Source organism: Oculina patagonica, chromosome 2 (genome assembly GCF_052425735.1).
Source record: "Oculina patagonica isolate OP01 chromosome 2, crgOcupat, whole genome shotgun sequence".
NCBI classification, from domain to species: domain Eukaryota; kingdom Metazoa; phylum Cnidaria; class Anthozoa; order Scleractinia; family Oculinidae; genus Oculina; species Oculina patagonica.
Genome location: NC_135759.1, coordinates 1,043,009 through 1,067,095, shown reverse-complemented (window position 1 = coordinate 1,067,095; position 24,087 = coordinate 1,043,009). Strand labels below are relative to the sequence as shown.

Sequence of the window (24,087 nt, the reverse complement as noted above, 5' to 3'; positions counted from 1 at the left end):
ACTTTTTCTTTAAAAATTACTAGGAAAGCAAGAATGTCATAGAACGGTTTTATACTAGTAAAAATACCTGTCACACAAAAATTCAACTGTTTGTGTTATCTGGATGTTTTCACAAATATGCAAATTTAGGAATTCTTAAAGTGCCTATCTTTAACTATTTCACGCTTAAAGATTCCTCTAAATCTTTTCGCCTACCTTTAGGACAAACGAAGTTTTGTGTCTCCAAGCAGAATGCTCGTTATCAGCAATGAAAGTCGAAGAGATACAGAAGCTCGAGTAAAATTCTAACTGCTGTGAAATGAACATCGTTTGAGCTTGACGTGTATTTATAGATTGCTCATTTAACAGCAAATAATCGGGAGAAACATGAAAGGGTTACAGTCGTTTATAATAAGCAGTTTTCAGGTATTCTTTGCTTATCTTAAACAAATACATGATCTTTGCCAAAGATATGGCGATTTTTGAGCGTACGATCGTTTCTCCAAATTTTTATGTCGGCAACTTTATTTTATTTGTTGTCGAGATTATACGCTGTTGTTATTCAAGTATTCGTTTCACAAGAACTTCTGTTGCTCGCATTTCCCAAATCACTGTTTAAGAAATTGCCCATTCCGTAACAGGGTCATTCTTACTTTTTCTTTAAAAATTACTAGGAAAGCAAGAATGCCATAGAACGGTTTTATACTAGTGAAAATACCTGTCAGACATAACTTCAACTGTTTGTGTTATCTGGCTGTTTTCACAAATATGCAAATTTAGGAATTCTTAAAGTGCCTATCTTTAACTATTTCACGCTTAAAGATTCCTCTAAATCTTTTCGCCTACCTTTTGGCCAAACGAAGTTTTGTGTCTCCAGGCAGAATGCTCGTTATCAGCAATGAAAGTCGAAGAGATACAGAAGCTCGAGTAAAATTCTAACTGCTGTGAAATGAACATCGTTTGAGCTTGACGTGTATTTATAGATTGCGCTCGAGCTCCGTTAATTAAGTTTATTCATTTGGCGATCAGATAAAAATCAATGAATGATCAGAGTTATTAAAGTCCATTTCTAAGCACGAGAGACACGGAAGTTTGTTTCAGAAGCATTTATGCATAGAAATACCGGTTTATTTTTGAGCGGGAAATCTGCATTTATAATAGCTGGGAGTTTGGGGTGTTTTTTGGTGTAGTTTTTTTTTGAGGGGGCTCGGGGGGGGGGGGGGGCTCGGGGGTGTGGAAGTGGTGCCTTCCTATCCTCTTTTGTTCTTTTACACAGTGGCCTGAATTTGGAACAGTTCGGGGAATTGATTATCAATTACTCTTCGTTATGCCATGTCACCCCTTAATGTGGGAGCGCCGTGCCTCAATTTACGATAAAAAAATTTATGGCCGCCCGGTCCATTTATGTAGTTCTCCGCCAGGTCTCTCAATAGGCAGGTTACGAGCCTAGTGGCCCATCCGGCCGGAGCTCATACCGGTTTCCGCAACGTGAAGCGACAACGAGTATTTTTTACTCCACCCGGATGGGATGCTATTCCATCGCAGGGTTACCTCCCTTCCCGAAAAGCTAAAGATTGACTGGTAATCATTTTTTAACCTGGGTAAGGAAAGGGACTCTGGGAGTTGAGAGGCTTTCCAAAGAACTTAACGCATTGTCCCCCAAAAGCTCTATCCAGGACTGTTTGGTCCAGAGTCCAGCGCAGTGACCATTGTTAGGCCATCACGCTCCCCAACCGTGTAAGAAAGTGCAAAAACCTGCTTGTATAAGCCCTGGGGTTGTACAGTTTGGTACGAAATGTGGGCTTTTAAATGTGGTAGGTCTTATATCCGTGGTTGGGGTGCGGTGGCTTAAAGCGAAATTAAAAAAACTTCTTGTTTTCTGAAAAACGTTTTTATAAACTGATTTAAATTACATTAATGAATTAAAGGGACAGTGTCACCAAGATTTAATAAAATTTAAAACTCTCAAGACGGTAACCTGGTAGGAAAAAAGTGGCCTTAAACTTTGACAGTTGACTTGGAAGAAATATATGGGCCTTGAATTGGGAGGGCTTATGAGAGAAAAGGATAAAAAGGGGAATTTCACAGAATCTGCTCAACAGCGTACTCTCGAACAGCTTTCATTTATCTGCCCACTGTCTTTTCTCTCTCCAGGTTTTAGTAAGGCCAGACCGCTATGAGTGGATTTACAATTCATATTAACACTTTTTTGAGATTTTTAAATCCCGGTTCGAGCTTTGGGGGGATATTGCGTTGAGTTCTTCGGAAAGCCTCTGTACGATCATACCGTATCTACTCGAATAAGCGCTGCCCCCGAATAAGCGGCGCCCTCGAATAAGCGCCGCCCCCGGCGCCGCAGTCCCGATGCGGCGCTTATTCAAGGAAATCTGTTTAACTAGAAACAGAATTCTTTTCCATTTCTTTCCATCAAAAGCGACGTTCTGCAGTTCAAAGTGCTTGTTTTACCGCTCAGTTTTTCTATTGAACATTCTTCAGTACAATCTTCAGCAAGAGACGACTTTTGGCAATCAGGGGACCCTATTTTAATAAATGTAAAGGATTAGATTCTTTGTGGCGTCAAACTTTTTAATAAGCGCCGCCCTCGAATAAGCGCCGCACTGGAGGCGTAAAAAATTTAATAAGCGCCGCGGCGCTTACTCGAGTAATTACGGTAGTCCCTTTCTTCACCTAGCTAGGTCGGCGATAAGGACATACGTGATGTAAGTCATGACGCATCACGAGAGGTGTCCTTATGGAACTCGAGAGGTTCGACTTTAATAAAAAAAAAGTCCGAGATAACAAAAACAGCCAAGTTCTCACCTGCTTTTTTTGTAAAAATCTGGACGAAAAACATTTGTATCTTTTAACTTGCCCTAAAAAGAATTGATTCGAAATTCATTTCAAATCAATGAGGAAAATATGTTAGCTTCACTGTTATGTTGTTCTTGCCGCGAGTAAGCCACGCCTTCTTCGAACACGATAATTACTGATGACACAAACGTAAAGTCATGTTCATTTCAAAATCAGCTCGCATTATGCTTATTAACAGATGAGCTCTTTTGTTCAACATTCAGACCACTGTGTCAGAGATCTAAAGAGGATTCGGAGGCACCACTTCCACCCCCTCCCCCCGCCTTCCTACAACAACACCAAAAAAACCCCCAAACTCCCAGCTATTATAAATGCAGATTTACCGCTAAAAGCCGAGTATTTTTTAACCGCGTCAGTCAATAATAAACCGGTATTTCTATGCATAAATGCTTCTGAAACAAACTTCCGTGTCTCTCGTGCTTAGAAATGGACTTTAATAACTCTGATCATTCATTGATTTTATCTGATCGCCAAATGAATAAACTTAATTAACACATTTAAAAGCCCACATTTCGTACCAAACTGTACAACCCCAGGGCTTATACAAGCAGATTTTTGCACTTTCTTTCACGGTTGGGGAGCGTGATGGCCTAATAATTGTCACTGCGCTGGACTCTGGACCAAACAGTCCTGGATAGAGCTTTTGGGGGACAATGCGTTAAGTTCTTTGGAAAGCCTCTCAACTCCCAGAGTCCCTTTCCTTACCCAGGTTAAAAAATGATTGCCAGTCAATCTTTAGCTTTTCGGGAAGGGAGGTAACCCTGCGATGGAATAGCATCCCATCCGGGTGGAGTAAAAAATACTCGTTGTCGCTTCACGTTGCGGAAACCGGTATGAGCTCCGGCCGGATGGGCCACTAGGCTCGTAACCTGCCTATTGAGAGACCTGGCGGAGAACTACATAAATGGACCGGGCGGCCATAAATTTTTTATCGTGAATTGAGGCGCGGCGCTCCCACATTAAGGGGTGACATGGCATAACGAAGAGTAATTGATAATCAATTCCCCAAACGGTTCCAAATTCAGGCCACCGTGTAAAAGAACAAAAGAGGATACGAAGGCACCACTGATCATTCATTGATTTTTATCTGATCGCCAAATGAATAAACTTAATTAACGGAGCTCGAGCGCAATCTATAAATACACGTCAAGCTCAAACGATGTTCATTTCACAGCAGTTAGAATTTTACTCGAGCTTCTGTATCTCTTCGACTTTCATTGCTGATAACGAGCATTCTGCCTGGAGACACAAAACTTCGTTTGGCCAAAAGGTAGGCGAAAAGATTTAGAGGAATCTTTAAGCGTGAAATAGTTAAAGATAGGCACTTTAAGAATTCCTAAATTTGCATATTTGTGAAAACAGCCAGATAACACAAACAGTTGAAGTTATGTCTGACAGGTATTTTCACTAGTATAAAACCGTTCTATGGCATTCTTGCTTTCCTAGTAATTTTTAAAGAAAAAGTAAGAATGACCCTGTTACGGAATGGGCAATTTCTTAAACAGTGATTTGGGAAATGCGAGCAACAGAAGTTCTTGTGAAACGAATACTTGAATAACAACAGCGTATAATCTCGACAACAAATAAAATAAAGTTGCCGACATAAAAATTTGGAGAAACGATCGTACGCTCAAAAATCGCCATATCTTTGGCAAAGATCATGTATTTGTTTAAGATAAGCAAAGAATACCTGAAAACTGCTTATTATAAACGACTGTAACCCTTTCATGTTTCTCCCGATTATTTGCTGTTAAATGAGCAATCTATAAATACACGTCAAGCTCAAACGATGTTCATTTCACAGCAGTTAGAATTTTACTCGAGCTTCTGTATCTCTTCGACTTTCATTGCTGATAACGAGCATTCTGCTTGGAGACACAAAACTTCGTTTGTCCTAAAGGTAGGCGAAAAGATTTAGAGGAATCTTTAAGCGTGAAATAGTTAAAGATAGGCACTTTAAGAATTCCTAAATTTGCATATTTGTGAAAACAGCCAGATAACACAAACAGTTGAATTTTTGTCTGACAGGTATTTTTACTAGTATAAAACCGTTCTATGACATTCTTGCTTTCCTAGTAATTTTTAAAGAAAAAGTAAGAATGACCCTGTTACGGAATGGGCAATTTCTTAAACAGTGATTTGGGAAATGCGAGCAACAGAAGTTCTTGTGAAACGAATATTGAATAACAACAGCGTATAATCTCGACAACAAATAAAATAAAGTTGCCGACATAAAAATTTGGAGAAACGATCGTACGCTCAAAAATCGCCATATCTTTGGCAAAGATCATGTATTTGTTTCAGATAAGCAAAGAATACATGGAAACTGCTTATTATAAACGACTGTAACCCTTTCATGTTTCTCCCGATTATTTGCTGTTAAATGAGCTGATCCGCTGAAATGGCGCTGAAATGGCCAATTTACTAGAGGTTCCATAATTTTTTATTCTTAACGGTTACATTTCCCCAATTTTTTTATTAATGGAATCAATTCACCAATGAACAAGCTTTGTTCATGGTAAATGGCTTGTTCTAAATCGAGATAACAGTGGAGTTATAAGCCTTTCATTTTGTAGTAAATTTGAGACTGTTCAAAACATCGTTAACATACCTTCGAACTTCTGGCCGTTGATCATCCAAACTCAACATTTGCCAAATCTATTTTGATATATAGAAAGAAGAAAGATAGTTCTTTATAACTATGCCAAGTATGATCGAGAAACTGTGACGGCAGGTTCAGTGTCGAACTAACAAGAACACCTTCGATCCGCCATGTTGGCGGGCCGTCACGGACGCTTCAAATCGGCCTTCTCGATATTTTCCAAAATAAAAAGAATTGAAACTTTTTAATATCCATTTGGTAGTTAGGACCCTAAAACAAGACTGCATGCCAAATTTCAGCGAAATCGGTGAGGTACGGTGTGCGACCAAAGTTCGAATCTTATAGACTATGACAATTAAAGTAGTATTTAGTAACCCAGAAATTTTCTTCTGAGCGAAATAGGAAACCACCATAATATATTTTAATTTTATATATTAAGGGTGCACTTGTATATTAGGAGCATAACACTAGCTTAACGCAACGCGTTGAAACCAAAATACACAGAAAGGAGACCAAACTACTCCTGTGCGCGGCCATGCGCTAGCGGGGACTGCTTACAGAACTGGAATTCTTTAATTTGCGCCTAAGTAAACATGAAATCACTAGAAAAATATTGCTGAAGCTTCATTTGACATTGTTTCCTCTCCGTCTTAATTTGACGAGTGTTAAGGTGAATTCTGTTTAAGTACATAGCCGGATAGGAAAGAAAGCAAATACTTGGGGGACAACAAAGTGACAAATATTTTAAATAACCCTGATTCTTGTTTTATTGACGACGTTTAAATTTATTTTCAAATCAATCTCCAAACATTAAGTTACATGTTATTGGTATCTATACAAGTTAATGATGATGAGTTTTCAACAATGACACGAGCATGGGACAAAGAAAAAATCTGAGTCCCGATGGGATCCCCATGCCCGCCCAGAAAACCGGTTGGGCGCTCTAACCAACTGAGCTACGAGAGACTCGTGGTGAGCTGGGCCATTTGCTAGGTTGATATGTGACACGCGTCCTGCATACTGCTAGGAACAGCAATGTCGAAATCATCAAGGGTGTCAGTAGTAAATAGTAAAGATGGAATAATTTTAAGCTCGGTGATGAATAATGAAGATGAATTGTTCAACATGACACGAGCATGGGACAAAGAAAAATTCTAAGTCCCCGACGGGAATCGAACCTATGGGCTCCCAGATACCAGTTGGGCGCTCTAACCAACTGAGCTGGAATAAACTCGTGGTGAGCTGGATCATTTACTAGGGCTATACATTTTGTAGCCAGAACTACAACAAAATTCTCGAATCTGATTGGTTATTAGTTGGTCCGATTTGACTTCTTGCATATAGGACAGTTCAGGCGCGCGTCATTCACGCACACTTAAATAACGGTTTTCTTTTCTCTTGTTTCACAGTCAAAGTCTCAGCAGGGCTCTTGAGTTTTTATTCAGCAAACGTTTAACCATGGAATTCGTGTCGTCAAAGACTGTCCATAATATATAAATCTATTTATTGTGCAAGTTTTATAAGCAATTTCATGTTTCCAGCTTGGTGAACTACGACAAGTGGTACCAAAACACTCGTCTTTAACTCCTCGGTGCGTCCATCGACCTCATCAGTGCTATATACAGGGAGTTTCCCACGTGGCGAGTATGCGTTTTATTACGCCGTTTCCTGCTAAGAATTAGTGCTCGAATATTTTATGTCAACGGCTTTCAATAAGCGGCAAATTCCATTGGCAAATTTTTCACGATAGAGTTTAGTATAGTTCGTGAAAAAAACAGCTTTTTTGTACATGTTTTGCTCTGCTTATAGGAGCAACTCCGTATCTCCGTTGGCGCAGGCTAAGATATTTAGCTCCTCACATTAATGACTCTTGTGTTCCGTTTTCCTTGAAATAAGCACGATATTCTCCGGAAGGTAAAATCCAGGAATTCCAGAAGAGTGAGGAGACTCATTCCAAGGAAGAGCCCAAATGTACCTCCCAAGTTCCCTGAAGAAAGAATGATGACAAATCAGGTCAGGCATAAGCAGTTCGTTTAGTGGGAAAATTTACCAAAAGTGAATTTAGGGCTACTGCTAGGAACCGCCTGTTCCTAAGTTAGAGCTATCGCGCCAAAAAAAACCAATCAGGGTACCAAAATGGCCAATGAACCACGATCCCGGATTTCAGGTCCCACCGAAATTACGAGAGTTTATAGGTGTAAAGCATAGAAAACTTCTATACCAAAGGCAGCATTGTTACGAAAACAATCAGTTTACAATATTGTTTAAAGAAGATCTGAACTGACAAAATAGTGCTAAAGGTGAATGATAGGAAGAAAAACAATTCTAACACCCTTTTTAATTTTTAACTCAGTCACTTAGCAATTGATCTTAATTTGTTTTACATGTAATTGAGACTGACTACTGATTATGTTTACAAAAACAATAATTACAGTACTAACCAATCAGTGCCCAGATCTCATACAAAGGAGTCTGCTCAATGATGTCGTAGCTTAGATCTTCAAAATAGATGTCCAAGGAAACAATGTTGTCGCTGAGGAAAAGTACAACACAAATACATAATTAAATGCTAACCTTTCCATCAAAAAAACTATATGTAAACAACTTAAGTGACCCCGGTCAGCCACGATACCAGACCGCTGGACCCAAAGTTCTACACATCAGCCATTATATGAATGGAGTTGAATCAAAACAACTTAGTAACACCTACTCTATATATTTCTCCCTTTCAGCTTTCGTCATGTTCAAAAGAGGCTCGTAAATTGCTCTATCGACTGATAACTTTTCACTGCCGTTAAGCAAAGACATGAGATGTTCAATAAGAGCTTCCCTCTGCAGTCCACTGTAAGAGAAGGAAGTCTTGTATTCCACCTGCTCGCAGGGCTCAGGACAGTTCTTCTCGCATTCATTCTTTTTGCTAGAGACACCAAACTCTTCTGTAAGAGTGAATAACATTTTAGACAGCTAAGATACGCCTTGGAAAATTGAATGTAACAAAACATTTAAAGGTAAAATATCTTCTTAGTCCAAGGCCGGAAGATGCGAGGGAAAGTTGCAAATGAAAAATCAGTCTTGTCAGAATGATTATATAGCGGTAAAATGCAGTGGTATTTTTAAAGTAGTCATGCATGAGCCCTTAGCTACATGGAGAGTGTACGGTGTCTGCTAATACGCAGTGTTTCAAACAACTTTAGAAACAAATATCGAGTGGATTCAAAAGAGAGAAACTATGGCCCAGTAAATTGCCATACATCAACCCACTGTATCTTTCAACCAACATAAACAAAACGAAACCTTGCCGCGATTAAGCCAGCATACACCCGTTGTCTGTTTGTCAGGTATTTGTTTGGTGTGTTGGTTTGTTTGTTGGCTGGCTGTTTGGTCCTTGTATGGTTATTGTTGTGATTGTTCAGATATGAGTTGTTTGCTTTGGTTTTATGTCAGACAAAAAGCACGGCAGTTTGACGCCCCTTCAAGTTGTATCAAAAAATACAGGGGCACCCAACGGAATATTTCGTTAAAATATCTGTTCGGAAGACGATTTGAGATCTAGAAATTTCGGAACATTCATTGTAAATTTTTTTAATTGCCTGCTTTTCATAGGATTTTCGAATATCTAAAAAATGGTTTAATTGTTCATTTTAACGGATTTTTATTCTAAAAAGGTCACCCTAAAATTTTCGGGAGCCCTTCTCTGGCTGGAATTTTTTCGAAAAGGTAAGTTTTGATACCATAACTTTCGGATCACTAGACTTTCAGCTAGGAAATCCGAACAGATAAAAAATTTTAGGGGATAAAAATATCTCTATATCTACCGTTTAAATACTAAAACACGTTCAACGGTGCTATCTTTAAGTGGTTTTGAACTATATTCTCGATGGGTGCCCCTAAAAATTGATGACATACCATATGATCGGTAAACACAGAGCACCGTGTCATTCGGTGCACAAATGGGAACTGAAGCGTCGGCTGTAAAAAAAATGTAAAAATAATTATTATTGTATTTTCTATGTAAAAAGTTCTATGAAAAAAGTGAATATACAGCTTCAATCTCGTGATACTCAGTTTGATTCCCGTTAGCTCGAAAACAGGCCTTGATCGATATCGTGGGGAATATAAGAAAGAAAAAGGGAAAAAAAGAGAGCGCAGATGGCAGAGGGCAGCATCAGCACCCACACCTTCCCTTCGACTTACATGACCGAGCCAGCGCAAGTGCCACTGAGAAAGAAATGTAAACATGCTTGGGATGCATGCCTGTGCCAGAACAGTCTTGTTTTGGAATCGAACACGGTTCCTATTTGGGCGGTCAGAGCGGCAACATCGATATCTGCGAATAGCGTCTCCTTGATGAGTATCTGCAGCAAACTGATCTAAACATCATTCTTTTTCGTAGAAGATATTAGTTATGTGTGAGACTTCTGGAGCAAGTTGGTTCTTACCTTTAAATTGTGGTGGTGTGCAGCCACATCTTTTAATAGTGTAATCATTGCGACATTTTAACAGACAAGCCTGCTTGGTGTAGGCGATCTCAGAATCGCTGTTGAACGCGTCAAGGGATCCACTTTTGCAGTTGGTCGCATACGGCTTTTCCAAGTTAATTATCTGCAAAGGAAATATTTGAAATCAAAAAGAGTACAGTATCTCTGGAAAAATACAACACAGGTATTCGGGAAAGCATGGCTGGCTTAATGGTGAGCTCAGTGGATCAGCGAATGGCTGGCTGGCTGACTGTTTGAGTCAGAGGTTTACTTGCTGCTAAGCTGGTTGATTGGTTGGTTGGTTGGTTGGTTGGCTGGTTGATTGGTTGACTGTCTGGCTAGCTGGCTAGCTAGCTGACAGGCTGACTCTCTGGCTGGCTTACTAAGCTGGCTGGCTCTCTGTTTGTCTGTCTGTCTTCTTCTTCTTCTTCTCTCTTCTTCCTGTCTGGCTGGCTAGATGAATGGATGGGCGGATAGATGGATAAATGGATGGATGGATGGGATGGATGGATGGATGGAGGGAGGGAGGGAGAGAGAGAGGGGTGGAGCGAGGGAGGGAGGGAGGGAGGGAGGGAAGGAGGGAGGAAAGGAAGGAAAGTTGGATGGATTCTGGACCTACCTTTCTTCTTTTTATAGCACAAAGGGTTGAAACGCCAGGTTGAATTTTGGTGCCAAACTCTTCCACAATAGGAAATGTCTTCTGATCGTGTATCAAAATTGCAATTCCTACAAATGGACTAAGAGGGTTTGCCAAATAGCTTTTCCTTTCGATATTCAGTCGAATCTTTAAACCACTGTTTTGGCCGGCCAATGTGGCGTGTAGCAGTGGATTACTACCTTCTGCAGAATTAAACGTGAAGCAATTTCCAAAAAGAAAACTTTGGTAGCTGGTAAAGTTATTTGCGTCGCACTGCTTTCCATTGATTGAACATGACTCGAACTGCGAGCTACTTGGCAAAAGCATTTCTTTTAATTGATAGCCGAACATTCTTAGGGACTTGTTTGTATTTTTGCTCTTATTTTGGCGAAGAAAAAACCCTGGATTGCGGTGTTTGAAATCTTCGTTTAATATCTCTTTCGACCTTTTTGTCATTAGAGACATATCTTTGAGTTGCCTTTCGATTGTCTCTCTGTTGGAATATCCTGACAAAAATTGTCTGTATCTTCGAGCGTTGAAGGCATTGAGATTGCACAGTGTTACAGCTGGGAAGAGAAGCTCGCTGCTTTCTTTACCGATGTGTGTTGTTATTTTCGTGTTGAAGGGCCGCTTGTAAAATTCATTCACACATGTGCAAACTTGGTAACCACAGTAACCGAGGCATGCGACAACTGCCACAGTCCATAACAGTCTTCTGAAACAGTTGTCAGCGAACAAAAATCTGGCACCGTGTAAAGTTGTGTCCTGTGTGAAAGACTTAAATTTTTCCATTTCACCATTGTCGGCGTTCGAGTCTTCATCTTTGATGTCTTTGCTTCTTGGATCGTGTGCGTTTGGTTCGTTGGTCATCGCACTTCTCTGTGTAAAAGCCATTATTTGGCCACCATGCGATTTCATGACGAGGAACTTGCTTGATTATTGATTTTCAAAAACGTTTTATAATCAGTGGACCTTGGTAGCCATGGCGAAACCAGCAATGTCTTTTAAAAGTCTAGAGTTGCTCCGTGGATCGTGTCCGTATGGGTCACTTTCTGTCTGGTTAAAATCAACACGTAATTTAAATTCGAGTCATTTTCATAAAGCGGGCCAGAATCTTTTTCGGTTCAGAAGGTTTTTTGATATCGTCAAAAATTGGTAGACCTTTATATCCTTGGTGCCTTTGATCAGCTGACTGATTGAAATCGTCTTTAGATTGTAAGAAACCACCAGATGTCATGTTTTTTTATGTCACTTTTTTTTTAAATGATGATGTTGCTTATAGTAGAAAGGGTTATATTGTTAATTAAAATTCACCTTAGCCCTCAGGGTAGTTGCCAAACATGCTTAAATAGGAAATGAGTTCTTTACAATTACTGTAGCTTTTGAAACTGACATAACGAACCCCATGATAATAATGTCCCCAGCATTATAAACGATGTTCTTCAGCTGGCCGTTTTCCCACGACGACGTTAGAACGAGCCATGCACTTCTAACCAGCACCCGTAAACATATTTTTCCAGTCCCTTGACACTTCTTTATATAGGGGTATCGCTGTATTTACCTTCACATAAAGAAATACCTACTTGGTGTTTATTATTTTGAGGTCTTTCACTTCAAAGTTGAATAAATAATTGAAATAAACTTGTCAAGATTGCAAATGAAGTCTTTACAATCAGCGTGGCTTTGTAGCTTTGTTGTCCTTTCTGATATAGAAATGTAAACTCACTTTTTATCATGTTTGTCATTACTACTGGAAGTCTGTTCTTGCATGTCTTCTTAATTCAAAATAAATCTGACTGAACAATGTACGAAACTCAAACACGAGAAACGCCATCGTCCTCTATTAAATTTTCTTATCGTTGTATTAAAATTATAAACCGTGGCTTATCACTTCGCTGTTGAATACGAGACAATTTTGTTCAAATATTATTATGGATTTGGAGAATAAAAACAATTATTTCAAAAGCCAAAAAAATACTAGTTGCCTCAAGTTTTGAACACTGACAATTCTTAGAGAACAAAACTGCATAAAAGTGACAGGTTTAAGTCACCTACTGAAATAATAATAAGTCATAAGCTATGTTTTGATTGCATTTCATTATTATTTTTACGAAGATTGGTTCTTCTTTTATTAGATTTTTATATTAGGTATCGGTTTTCAGAACCTGTTAGCGCAAAAATATTACAAAACACTTCAGCCCTTTCCATAACTTCAGAAGTTCTCGTTTTTGAAAGATTTGCTTCACGACCATTACGCCAAAGCGGGCGTAATGTTTGAAATAAATTTTTATATTTTCTTACGCAACGAATTTTAAATAAAAGAAAATTTCAAATCCATTGACTCCTGGACTGCTGAAAATTAAAAATTCAATCATAATAAAATGCGAGGTGAATAAAATAAGCCAGGCACCCACTCGCAGCAAGCGAGTGGCTGCAGGCTTGCTCTTAAGTCAGTTGCTGTATGCTTGCTGGCTGTCGGATTACGGCTGGCCGGCTGAGGCTGGCTGGTCGAATAACTGGTTGTTTTGATAGGTTACTGGCTGGCTGTCTGGCTGGTCGGACAGACGGACGGAGGGAGAGAGGGCGGGATGGATGGATGAATGGATGAGTGATAGATGGATTCTTAGTAAAGCATAATTTCTGTGTACTTACCTTTCGTCTTTTTATGGCACAAAGGGTTGAAACGCCTGGTTGAATTTTGATGCCAAACTCTTCAACAATAGGAAATGTCTTCTGATCGTGTATCAAAATTGCGAGCCCTACAAATGGGCTTATTGTATTTGGCAAATAACTGTCTCGTTCGATGTTAAGTCGAAGCTTCAACCCACTGTTTTGACCGGCTAACGTAGCAAATAACAGTGAATTGTCGCCTTCTGCAGAATTAAACGTAAAGCACTTTCCAAACATAAAACTTACGAAGCTGGTAAAGTTATTAGCGCCGCAGTGCTTCCCATTAATTGAACATGATTCGACCTGCGAGCTACTTGGTAAAAGCATTTCTTCTATTTGATGACTGAACATGCCTTGATACTTGTGTGTATTTTTGGTCGTTTTTTGACGAAGATAAAGCCCTGGATTGAGTTTTTTAAAATCTTCTTTCAATACCTCTTTTGATTTTGTCATCAAAAGGGAAATGTCTTTAAGTTGTCTCTCGATTTCGTCTCTGTTTGAAGGTCCTGACAGAATTTGTCTGTATCTTCTAGCGTTGAAGGCATTGAGATTGCACAATGTGATCAGCAGGGAAAAGAAGCTCACTGCTGCTATCTGAACTGATATGAGTTGTTATTTTCGTGTTGAAGGGCCGCTTTTTAAACGCAATTACGCAGTTGTAAACTTGATAACCGCAGTAACCGAGGCACGATACAACTGCAAAAGTCCAAACCACTCTTCTGAAAAAGTTGTCAGCGAACAAAAATCTTGCCCCATGAAGTGTCGTGTCTTGTGCGAAAGACTTCAATTCTTCCGTTTCAACATGGCCGGTGTTTGATACCTTATCTTCGATGTGACTGCTTCTTGAATCGCGTACGTTTGAAACATTCGACTCCGCACTTTTCTGTTTGAAAGGCATTATTTGGTTAAGTAGTATAATTATCTGAGAACAGACAAATACTGGAAAACGGTGAGAGCCGTATTTAATTAAAATTTCGCTCTCAATTTTACTTCTGTCAGAGCTGAATTTGGTTACCTGTTTATCGGATAATAAGAGTTCACGTGAAACGTCAAAACAGACACTAGGTTGTTCATGGGTAAAACAATAGTATGCACACCACACTTCCTTTCAACCAGCAAAATTAATTTTTTAAAATTTACCTTCTAACTCTTTGTTGTTAGGGAACTGTGTGATCAGTATGCGTATTATTGTTTTCACGTGAACAACTATTGTCTTGTTAAAGCGTTTCACGTGAGTTGTTAATCAAAATTTTAAGTGTTATTATTAAAGTGGGTGTAAATTAAAACCCTTGCATATTTCAGAAGGTTTTTAAAAAATAATGATAAATTTTGAATCTTCAAAATGTGACCATTCGGACTTGTGCTCATCGCCGGGAAAACCCATTTTTTAATATGTTCACTGACATAACAAATTATACATTTTATTATACATTGTAGTAACTCACTGTCCTCTCATTGGCTAAGAGCCTACAGCTAATTCTGAGAATCCGCGCAGCCTACAGATTAGTGAATAATCTGCTAGCAGATTATTCACTAACATGACTAATCTGTAGGTTGCGCGCGCAATGCATGATTTCCAAGAGCAATGTGTCAGGCATCTGGCGGCAAAGGAAATTCAAGTTCGTCGATTCGCTTTTTCAACCGAGAAATAATTTGACCTTAGTTTAAAAATTGCTGGACAATAAAGTCTCAGAAAATACAAAATGACTAACAAAAATTGGGAAGGAACTACGAAATACTTTGAGGAAAAAGCATTCAGCCGGAATTAGCACAAGTTTTAAGACAGGTAGAAATCGTTTTTCATTATTTTCTTTATCAGAAAAACAATGTATAATAAAACAATTATTAGATTCGGTTTTTGTGATATCCGGAATAATCAAGGTCTCGGTAAATGTTATCAGCTAACACTTACCTTGACCTTGATTATTCCGAATATCACAAAAACCTCATCCAATAATTGTTTATTATTTTGCTACTATGTAGTTTACAGTACAATATTTTGCGTTACATTGTCTTGCACTTTAAAGAAAGGTTTTACACAAGTTAATGAAAAAAATAAGTAAAATAATTCAAAAATAGCGTCGTCGAACACAAAACCATTGGCTGGCTGTCGGATTTCGGCTGGCCCTCAGGCCTTGCTGGTCGGATGGCTGGCTTGTTAGCTAGTTCCCTGGCTGGCTGGACAGACGGACGGACGGACGGAAAAACGGACGGACGGACGGAAAAAGGACGGAAGAGAGAGAGAGAGAAGAGAGAGGAATGGATGGGGAAGAGGAGGAGGGGAAGAGGAGGAGAAGAGAGGATGAATGGATGGATGGATGGATGAATGGATGAGTGATAGATGGATGGATGGGTGATACATGGATGGATGGGTCATACATAGATGGATGGGTGATGGATGGATGGATGGATGGGTGATAGATGGATGGATGGGGGGGGGAAGAAAAAAAAAAAAAAAAAAAAGAAAAAAGAGAGGGGAGGAGGAGGAGGAGGGTGAAGAGGAGGATGGGTGATAGATGATTATCTTAGTAAAGCATAAGTTCTCTTTACTTACCTTTCTTCTTTTTACGGCACAAAGGGTTGAAACGCCTGGTTGAAGTTTGATGCCAAACTCTTCCACAATAGGAAATGTCTTCTGATTCTGATTGCGGCCCTAAAAGGGGCTTATTGTATTTGGCAAATAACTGTCCCGTTCGATGTTAAGTCGAAGCTTCAAACCACTGTTTTGGCCGGCCAGTGTGGCAGGCGGTGGTTGCCTCTTCTGCTACGTACAAAGAGCTGGTAAAGTTATTAGCGTCGCAGTGCTTTCCATTGATTGAACATGATTCGAACTGTGGGCTTCCTGTTAAAAGCATTTCTTCTAATTGATGACTGAACAAGCCTTGGAACTTGTGTGTAATGTTGGTCGTTTTTTGGCGAAGAAAAAGCTCTGGATTGCGTTTTTTGAAATCCTCTTTCGATACCTCTTTCGATCTTGCTATCAAAAGGGAAATATCTTTAAGTTGTCTCTCGATTGCGTTTCTCTTGGAAGGTCCGGACAATCTGATTTGCCTGAATCTACGAGCGTTGATAGCATTGAGATTGCACAATGTTATAGCAGGGAAAAGAAGTTTATTGCTGCTATCTGAAATGATATGAGTTGTTATTTTTGTGTTGAAGGGCCGCTTGTAAAATTCAATCACACAGGTGCTTACTTGGTAATCACAGTAACAGAGGCAGGCTAAAATTGCCACAGTCCAAAACAGTCTTCTAAAAAAGTTGTCAGCGAATCAATAATCTAGCCCCATGAAGAGATGTGTCTTGTGCGAAAGACTTCAATTCTTCCATTTCAACATGTTCAGTGTTTGATTCACCGTCTTTGTTGCGATTCCTTCCTTGATCGTTAAGGTTTGAAACATAAATATTCATCCCCACACTTAGCTCTTTAAAAGCCATTATTTGGTTAAGTAGTATAGTTGGTATCAGACAAATACCGGTAATCCGTGAGAGCCGAAAATTTCGCTCTCAGCTTTACTTCTGTGAGAGCTGAATTTGGCTACCTGTTTATCGGATAATTGTAGTTCACGTGAAACTTCAAAAAAGACAATACGTTGTTCATGAGAAAAGCAATACAATGCATACCAAACATCCCTAACAACCAGCAAAACTAACGAAATTGTTTTATAATTTAACTTCTAACTCTTTGTTGTTAGGGAGGAGTGGTCAGTATGCATTATATTGTTTCTCACGTGAACAACTATTGTCTTGTTTATTAAAACGTTTCACGTGAGTTGTCAATCAAAATGTTAAGTTTTGTTATTCAAATTGGAGTAAAAATCTGCATACTTCAGAAGCTTTTTTTGCAATATGGTGAATTTCGAGTGTTTAAAATGTGACCATTCGGATTTTGTGCTCAACGCCAGCAAATAATCCATTTTTTTAATAAGATTTATCGACATTACAAATAACACAAACAAATTGAGCCAAACTTGAAGAAAGTTCTTGCTATTATAAACTGAATTTTTTTTCGCGTATACAGTGGTGCTTTGCTGATTATAAACCGATATATCCAATTTGCGTTTCCAGCTTTTTTGGAACAAACACTTTGTCCTGAGCCGTTTCTTTTGCTCTTTTGCTGATTATTAACGGAATTCTTACTTTTGCTTTTGGAGCTTTGACTGCTACATGTTATTGACAACTTAAAATAAAAAATACAACAACGTTTCTGAATCTGATTGGTTATCACTTGGTCCGATTTAAGTATTTATATGGACAGTTCAAGCGATTCCTTGGTGCCTCTTACCAAAATAATGAATGTGAGAAGAACTGTCCTGAGCCCTGCGAGCAGGTGGAATACAAGACTTGCTTCTCTTACAGTGGACTGCAGAGGGAAGCGCCGATATCCGAGGTATCTCACCAGTCAAAGACGAGTTTTTAGTCAGCAAACTTTACCCTAAGTTTTTGTTTTGTATTATGATTATGGCAGGATCTGTGTCGTTAAATTCCATATCAAATTATCGTCCTACTTTTCAAAGCTCTTACAACACTTATCTCAGTTTTTTGTACTTTTTTTTTCATTTAAGCTTCCAAGTGGTACAAAAGCACACATTTTAACTCCTCTATATACCAGGTCCGTTTCATATATAGGGAGTTACCCGCGAGACGAGTGTACTTTTTTTATTGTTTTTAAGAATAAGTGCTCGAAAAATAGACATCAGTTAATTAAGTCAGTTTTAGTCAACAGCTTTTTACAAGCGGCAAACTTCATAGCCAAATTTTTCAAGGTGCAATGCAATGGTGCAACGCAGCTCGTGAGAACATCAGCTTATTTTGTACATGTACTGTTCTGCGTAGGAGCGATACAATTTCTCCGTTGACACGGAATATGATATTCATGGCGTCACATTAATGACTCTTCTATTCCGTTTTCCATGAAGAAAGCACGAAATTCTCCGGAAGGCAAAATCTAGGAACTCCAGAAGAGTGAGGAGACTCATTCCCAGGAAGAGACCAAAGGTGCCTCCCAGGTTCCCTAGAAGAAACAAAATAGTGAAAAAGTAGTCCACACTTCCTAGCAACAGCAGTTTCCGTCTGTTCCTAAGCAACGAGTTATCGCGCTCTACGTCATAAACCAATCAGGGATCAAAAACAGCCCGGAAAATGGCAGCATGGTACCATTCTTCGAAGCCCACCGAATAAGGAAAGCTGTAAGATTTACATGAAACAACATAAAAAAAAAACAGTTTACAATTGGTTACGGGAAATTTGAACAACAAACAATTCATGGTACAAAGACAAAACATTTTTGACATATTTTTCGACTTCACTTCACATTTGTTTTTAGTTTGCTTTACATATTACTGAGACTGACCGACTGATTTGGTTGAAGTTAAAATGCCGACTTTTCTCCACTGTATCTTGGTCATTAAAAAATATTTAAAAATTGAACAAATAATTGTAGTACTAACCAATCAGTGCCCAGATCTCATACAAAGGAGTCTGCTCAATGATGTCGTAGCTTAGATCTTCAAAATAGATGTCCAAAGAAACAATGTTGTCACTGCGGAAAAATACAACATGGATCCAGAATTACATATAAACCGTCTCCCATAATGTTGATCAAAAGTTGTTTTGCAGATACTGAAGCTATTCTAGGGATTCTCATGCTAAATTCCTACGCCTCTTTCCATACCTCTTGCAGTAATATGGAAATTAATATACAAACAACACAAACGACTCCGGGCCGCTGGATCCTAAGTCCAAAAAACCAACCAAACTATCAACGGAGACACTGTAGACACTAGACTACACTGTCACTCCAGAAATTCTCTGTTACTCACCTCTTTCCGTTCCCCTTGGATAAATATACAATTAATATGTTAACAACAATAATGACCCCGGCTAGCAACGATGGCAGACCGCTAGATTCAACTTTAGCCCACCAACAACTATGAACAGAGTTAAATCATAACAACTAAGTAACACCTACTCTATGTATTTCTCCCTCTCAGCTCTTGTCATGTTTAATAAAGGCTCGTAAATTGCTCTATCGACTGATAACTTTTCACTGCCGTTAAGCAAAGCCATGAGATGTTCAATAAGAGCTTCCCTCTGCAGTCCACTGTAAGAGAAGGAAGTCTTGTATTCCACCTGCTCGCAGGGCTCCGGACAGTCCTTCTCGCATTCATTCTTTTGGCTAGAGACGCCGAACTCTTCTGAAAGAATGAATTATTTCAGATAGCTTAGGATGGACGCGTTGGAAAATTGAATATAACAAACAAGTAGAAAGGTGAAACATCTTTTTAATCCAAGGCCGGGGGAATTCTTGTAAACCAAAACTTAAGGCACGTTAATAAAGATTTTGATTGACTGACTGACTAATTGCTGACTGACTGACTGACTGACTGACTGACTGACTGACTGACTGACTGACTGACTGACTGACTGACGGACTGACCGAATGACTGACTGACTGACTGACTGACCGAATGACTGACTGACTGAAAGACTAACAGACAGACTGACAGACTGATTCACTGACTGACTGACTGCTGTGACAGAAAGACTGACAGACTGAATGATAAATGTTAATTATTGCTAATTATTATTATTGATCGATTGGTTATTGATTGATTGATTGCTTGATTGATTCATGAAAAAAAACCTCGGAAAAGTGCAGTGTATGAAATACATCTTCTGAAACAAACAATGAGGGGATTTAAAATAGAGATCTAGAGGTTATCACATAAACCCATTATCGTATCAAATAATCAGCATATAAAAAAAGCTTATTGTGATTCAGTATGCACTTGATGTTTTGTTTTCCAGTCGTTTGCTTTGTGTGTTGGTCTGTTTTGTCTATGGTTGTCGTTAGAAGTTCCTTGTTTGGTATGTTGGTCTGTCTACATTGACTTCATGTTGTTAGGTTGTTGTTTGGTGTGTTTGTTGACTAAGCCCATTCTTCAAGTTGTATCAAAGAAAATATTGACTTACCATATGATCGGTAAACACAGAATGCTGTATCATTCGGTGCACAGAATGGAACTGAATCGTCGGCTATAAAAAATAGTTTGGAAAAAAGTTATTCATTGTATTTTCAGTAAAAAATAAAGAAAAATGTACAGCGTCAACCACATGATATCCAGTTTTATTTCCATCAATACAAAAAAAACTCGTTAACGTAGGATATATGTCTTGGCAGGATTCCTTCAGATTTTGTAATAAAAAAAGTACCAGTTAGAAATCCCTTCTTAAGGTCGCGGGGGATACCAACAGCATGAATAAATTCATGAAGGGAAATTTTGCTTGACCTGCATCTTTTAAAACGCTTATTTCTCTGCTGTTATGGGTGCGATTAAGCTCAAAATTTACAGAGACATAACGAAATGATGAAAGATTGTGAATGTCATCTTTTATTTGGTAGATTACATTTTACGGCGATGTTATAGCCTCATTAGTGCCAAATTGGGAAAAACATGATTTTGTGGCAGAGTTTGCGGAACGAGTAGAAGACAGCACACTGCGATTTTGTCAAAAACTAATCAGTCAATACCTCTAGAGTGTCATAACAGAAGCGGATTTTTTAATTTAAAGTTTGCCAGCAAGTTATGGCGGTTTAAGTGCGCAAATTTGAATTTAATGTCTTCTACCTCTTTCTAAAAGCGCTCTTTTAAAATTCCGCTTCTGTTATGACACTCTACAGTATTCATAGTTTACCTATCTGCAGTGGCAAGTCATGAAGTTCTGTATCCGCGCTGTATTCTCTGCCACAAAATTGTCGGAAAAGTCCAAACTTTGAGATTTCCGAAGGTGTCCCGACCTAAATACGATCATTTTGCCAAGGAGAGATGTAATTATGGTAATTATATTCCACGCTTTTATGGTGAGAACAATGCGTTTTCAAAAAGGACACGATTGTTTATGCCGAATATTTTTGTGATTACTCTGAGTACAATAGTTGCAGAAATAGTCAAATTTAAATAAAAATAAGCTCAAAGACTTCCTACAATCTATATGAACGTATGTCGCTAAGTGTTGTTTTAAATTGGTTAAAATATCAAAGAAACAGGGATTTTTTACAAGTCACGCGCACGCGCTCATATTTTTGTCCGGTCATAAATATCTCGTAAAGTTGTCGATGTGAGTCGTTGTACTTCGTGCATACGCTTTAAATAAATGCATAATGATGAGCCTAAGGTGTCCCCCGCGACCTTAAACACTGTTTTCTATTATCGATGCTGCTAAATTAAGAAACGAAATCGTAAATTTTATCTATCTTCCTAATAATTGGGTGGTTACTTTACCCTCGGTACAATCTGGTATTTCCATTTGTTTAATATTTATAATCGTGTTTTACCATACACCAGAACATAAGAATATATCAATTGTAAAATAGAGTTAAAATGTACCACAACACTTTCATTAAAAACATAGTCAGACAGCGGCTATAGTATAAGGAGTATTGCACCTCCACTGAAAAGGATGCTGGTCCATTTCAGGGACCTTATTCGGCAATACTTACGCTGTTCTTTTAACTGTTTAAAACAGTTCATACCTTTGGCAAGAAAGTATTAGTTATGTGTCCCTCCCTTTGGGGCAAAATTGTTTCTTACCTTTAAATTGTGATGGTGTGCATCCACATCTTTTAATAGTGTAATCATTGCGACATTTTAACAGACATGACTGCTTGCTGTAAGCGATGTCAGATTCAGTGTTGAACACATCAAGGGATCTTCTGGTGCAGTTGGTCGCATACGGGTGTTCCAGGTTAATTTTCTGCAAAGGAACAATTTGATGTTAAAAACGTAAGGTAGCTCGGCAACAAACACAACACCAGTATTTCAGTCACGTTCCGTTGGCTTGATGGCGGACTGAATGGCTCAACGAATAGATTGCTGGCAACAAGCCAGTGACTAGCTTGCCACTAGAGCTTACTAGTTTTGTTGCTTCGTTTGCTGGCTGGCTGTTGGAGTACAGGCTTGCTGACCGGCTGGCTTGATGGCTGGTTGAATGGATGGATGGGGTGGATGGATAAAACGCCTTATTAATGGATGGATGGAAAATTTATTTCTTATGAATAAGTTCCTGTACTTACCTTTCTCCTCTTAATGGCACAAAGGGTTGAAACGCCTGGTTGAATTTTGATGCCAAACTCCTCCACAATAGGAAATATCCTCTGATCGTGTATTAGAATTGCTAGCCCTACAAAGGGGCTTAACGTATTTGGCAAATAACTGTCTCGTTCGATGTTAAGTCGAAGCTTCAACCCACTGTTTTGGCCGGCCAATGTGGCATGAAGCGGTGGATTGCCACCTTCTGCAGAATTAAACGTAAAGCACTTTCCAAACATGTAACTTAAGTGGCTTGTAAAGTTATTTTCGTCGCAGTGCTTTCCATTGATTGAACATGACTCAAACTGTGGACTTCTTGGTAAAAGCATTTCTTCCAATTGATAACTGAACAAGCCTTGGAACTTGTGTGTATGTTCGGTCGTTTTTTGACGAAGAAAAAGCCCTGGATTGCGTTTTCTGAAGTCTTCGTTTAATACCTCTTTCGATTTTGTTAACAAAAGAGAAATGTCTTTTAGTTGTCTCTCGATTGCGTCTCTGCTGTTAGTTCCTGACAAAATTTGCCTGAATCTTCGAGCGTTGAAGGAATGGAGATTGCACAATGTTACAGCGGGGAAGGAAAGCTCGCCGCTTTCTTTGCCGATATGAGTTGTTATTTTTGTGTTGAAGGGCCGCTTGTAAAATTCAATCACACAGGTGCTTACTTGATAACTACAGTAACCGAGGCACGCTAAGATTGCCACAGTCCATAACAGTCTTCTGGAAAAGTTGTCAGCGAACAAAAATCTAGCCCCATGAAGAGTTGTGTCCTGTGCGAAAGACTTCAACTCTTCCGGTTGAACGTGGTCGGCGTTTAAATCTTCATCTTTAATGTCTTTACGGCTTGGATCGTGTTTGTTTGGACCATTCGTCCTCAATATTTGCTGTTTAAAAGCCATCATTTGGTTACTATGCAATTTTTTGTAAGATTTTAAAAAAGAGCGAGAACCTTGCTTGATATTTTCGTCCCAAAAACGTTTTTAGCATTAAGAGACCTTTCTATCCGTTAAGATACCGGTAGTGACTCTTCAAGTGCCCTTGTTCCATGGATCGTGGGTGTATAACTCACTTGCTGCTACATTAATATCAACGCGTTGTCAGTGGGCGAGAATCTTGCTCGCTTAATGGTTTTAGAAATCGTCTAAAACTGGAAGACCTTTTCGTCGATGTTCACGAATGCCCTCGATAGATGGACTGATTGTAATTATCTTTGGATTGTTAGAAATCAGCAGATGTCATGTTAATTATGACCCACTCTTATTGAAATGATGATGCTCATAGTAGAAAGGGCTATATCGTTAATTAAAACCATTCTTACCCCGCTGTGTAGTTGACAACTTTGCTAAAATAGGAAATGAGTTCTTTACAATTAGTAGAGCTTTTTAAAACCAATTAAACCAACCCCAGGGCAACAATTTCCCCCGCATAATAAACGATATTCTTCAGCTGGTTATTTTCCCACAGAGTTCTTTAGAATAACTCTTGTTCACAACAAGCACCCGTATTTACCTTTAGTTATAGAAATACCAACTCGGTTTTTTGTTGTTGTTGTTGTCATTGTTTTCAAAGGTGAAAAATAAATAATTGAAATAAACTTGCTAAGATAGGAAATGAAGTCCTTAAGAGCAGTGTAAGTTTGCAGCTTTGTTTACCTTTTGATATAGAAATAAAAATTTACTTTCAATTTCTGCGTGTCTTCTTAATTCAAAACTAATACTGAGTAATGTGTTGAAAACGAAGAATATAAGCGCCCTATATGAAATA

The 24,087-nt window shown here is 38.9% G+C and overlaps 2 protein-coding genes and 1 pseudogene across 2 annotated transcripts; all 3 read right to left on the bottom strand.

Moving 5' to 3' along the window:
* Positions 1-6,235: 6,235 nt before the first annotated feature.
* On the bottom strand, positions 6,236-11,538 carry LOC144642511 (acid-sensing ion channel 2-like). Its single transcript, XM_078501476.1, has 6 exons — positions 10,550-11,538; positions 9,892-10,054; positions 9,359-9,421; positions 8,163-8,388; positions 7,894-7,985; positions 6,236-7,439 (listed from the first exon to the last, which is right to left on the bottom strand). Exons 1-6 carry the CDS (start codon positions 11,483-11,485, stop codon positions 7,300-7,302), a joined length of 1,620 nt encoding a protein of 539 aa, XP_078357602.1. The 5' UTR covers positions 11,486-11,538; the 3' UTR covers positions 6,236-7,299.
* Positions 11,539-13,766: 2,228 nt separating this feature from the next.
* LOC144640414 (acid-sensing ion channel 4-B-like) lies at positions 13,767-16,672 on the bottom strand (annotated as a pseudogene).
* Positions 16,673-18,069: 1,397 nt separating this feature from the next.
* Positions 18,070-24,002, bottom strand: LOC144642513 (acid-sensing ion channel 1A-like). Its single transcript, XM_078501479.1, has 6 exons — positions 22,311-24,002; positions 21,829-21,991; positions 20,210-20,272; positions 19,206-19,431; positions 18,685-18,776; positions 18,070-18,248 (listed from the first exon to the last, which is right to left on the bottom strand). Exons 1-6 carry the CDS (start codon positions 23,223-23,225, stop codon positions 18,109-18,111), a joined length of 1,599 nt encoding a protein of 532 aa, XP_078357605.1. The 5' UTR covers positions 23,226-24,002; the 3' UTR covers positions 18,070-18,108.
* Positions 24,003-24,087: the final 85 nt, after the last annotated feature.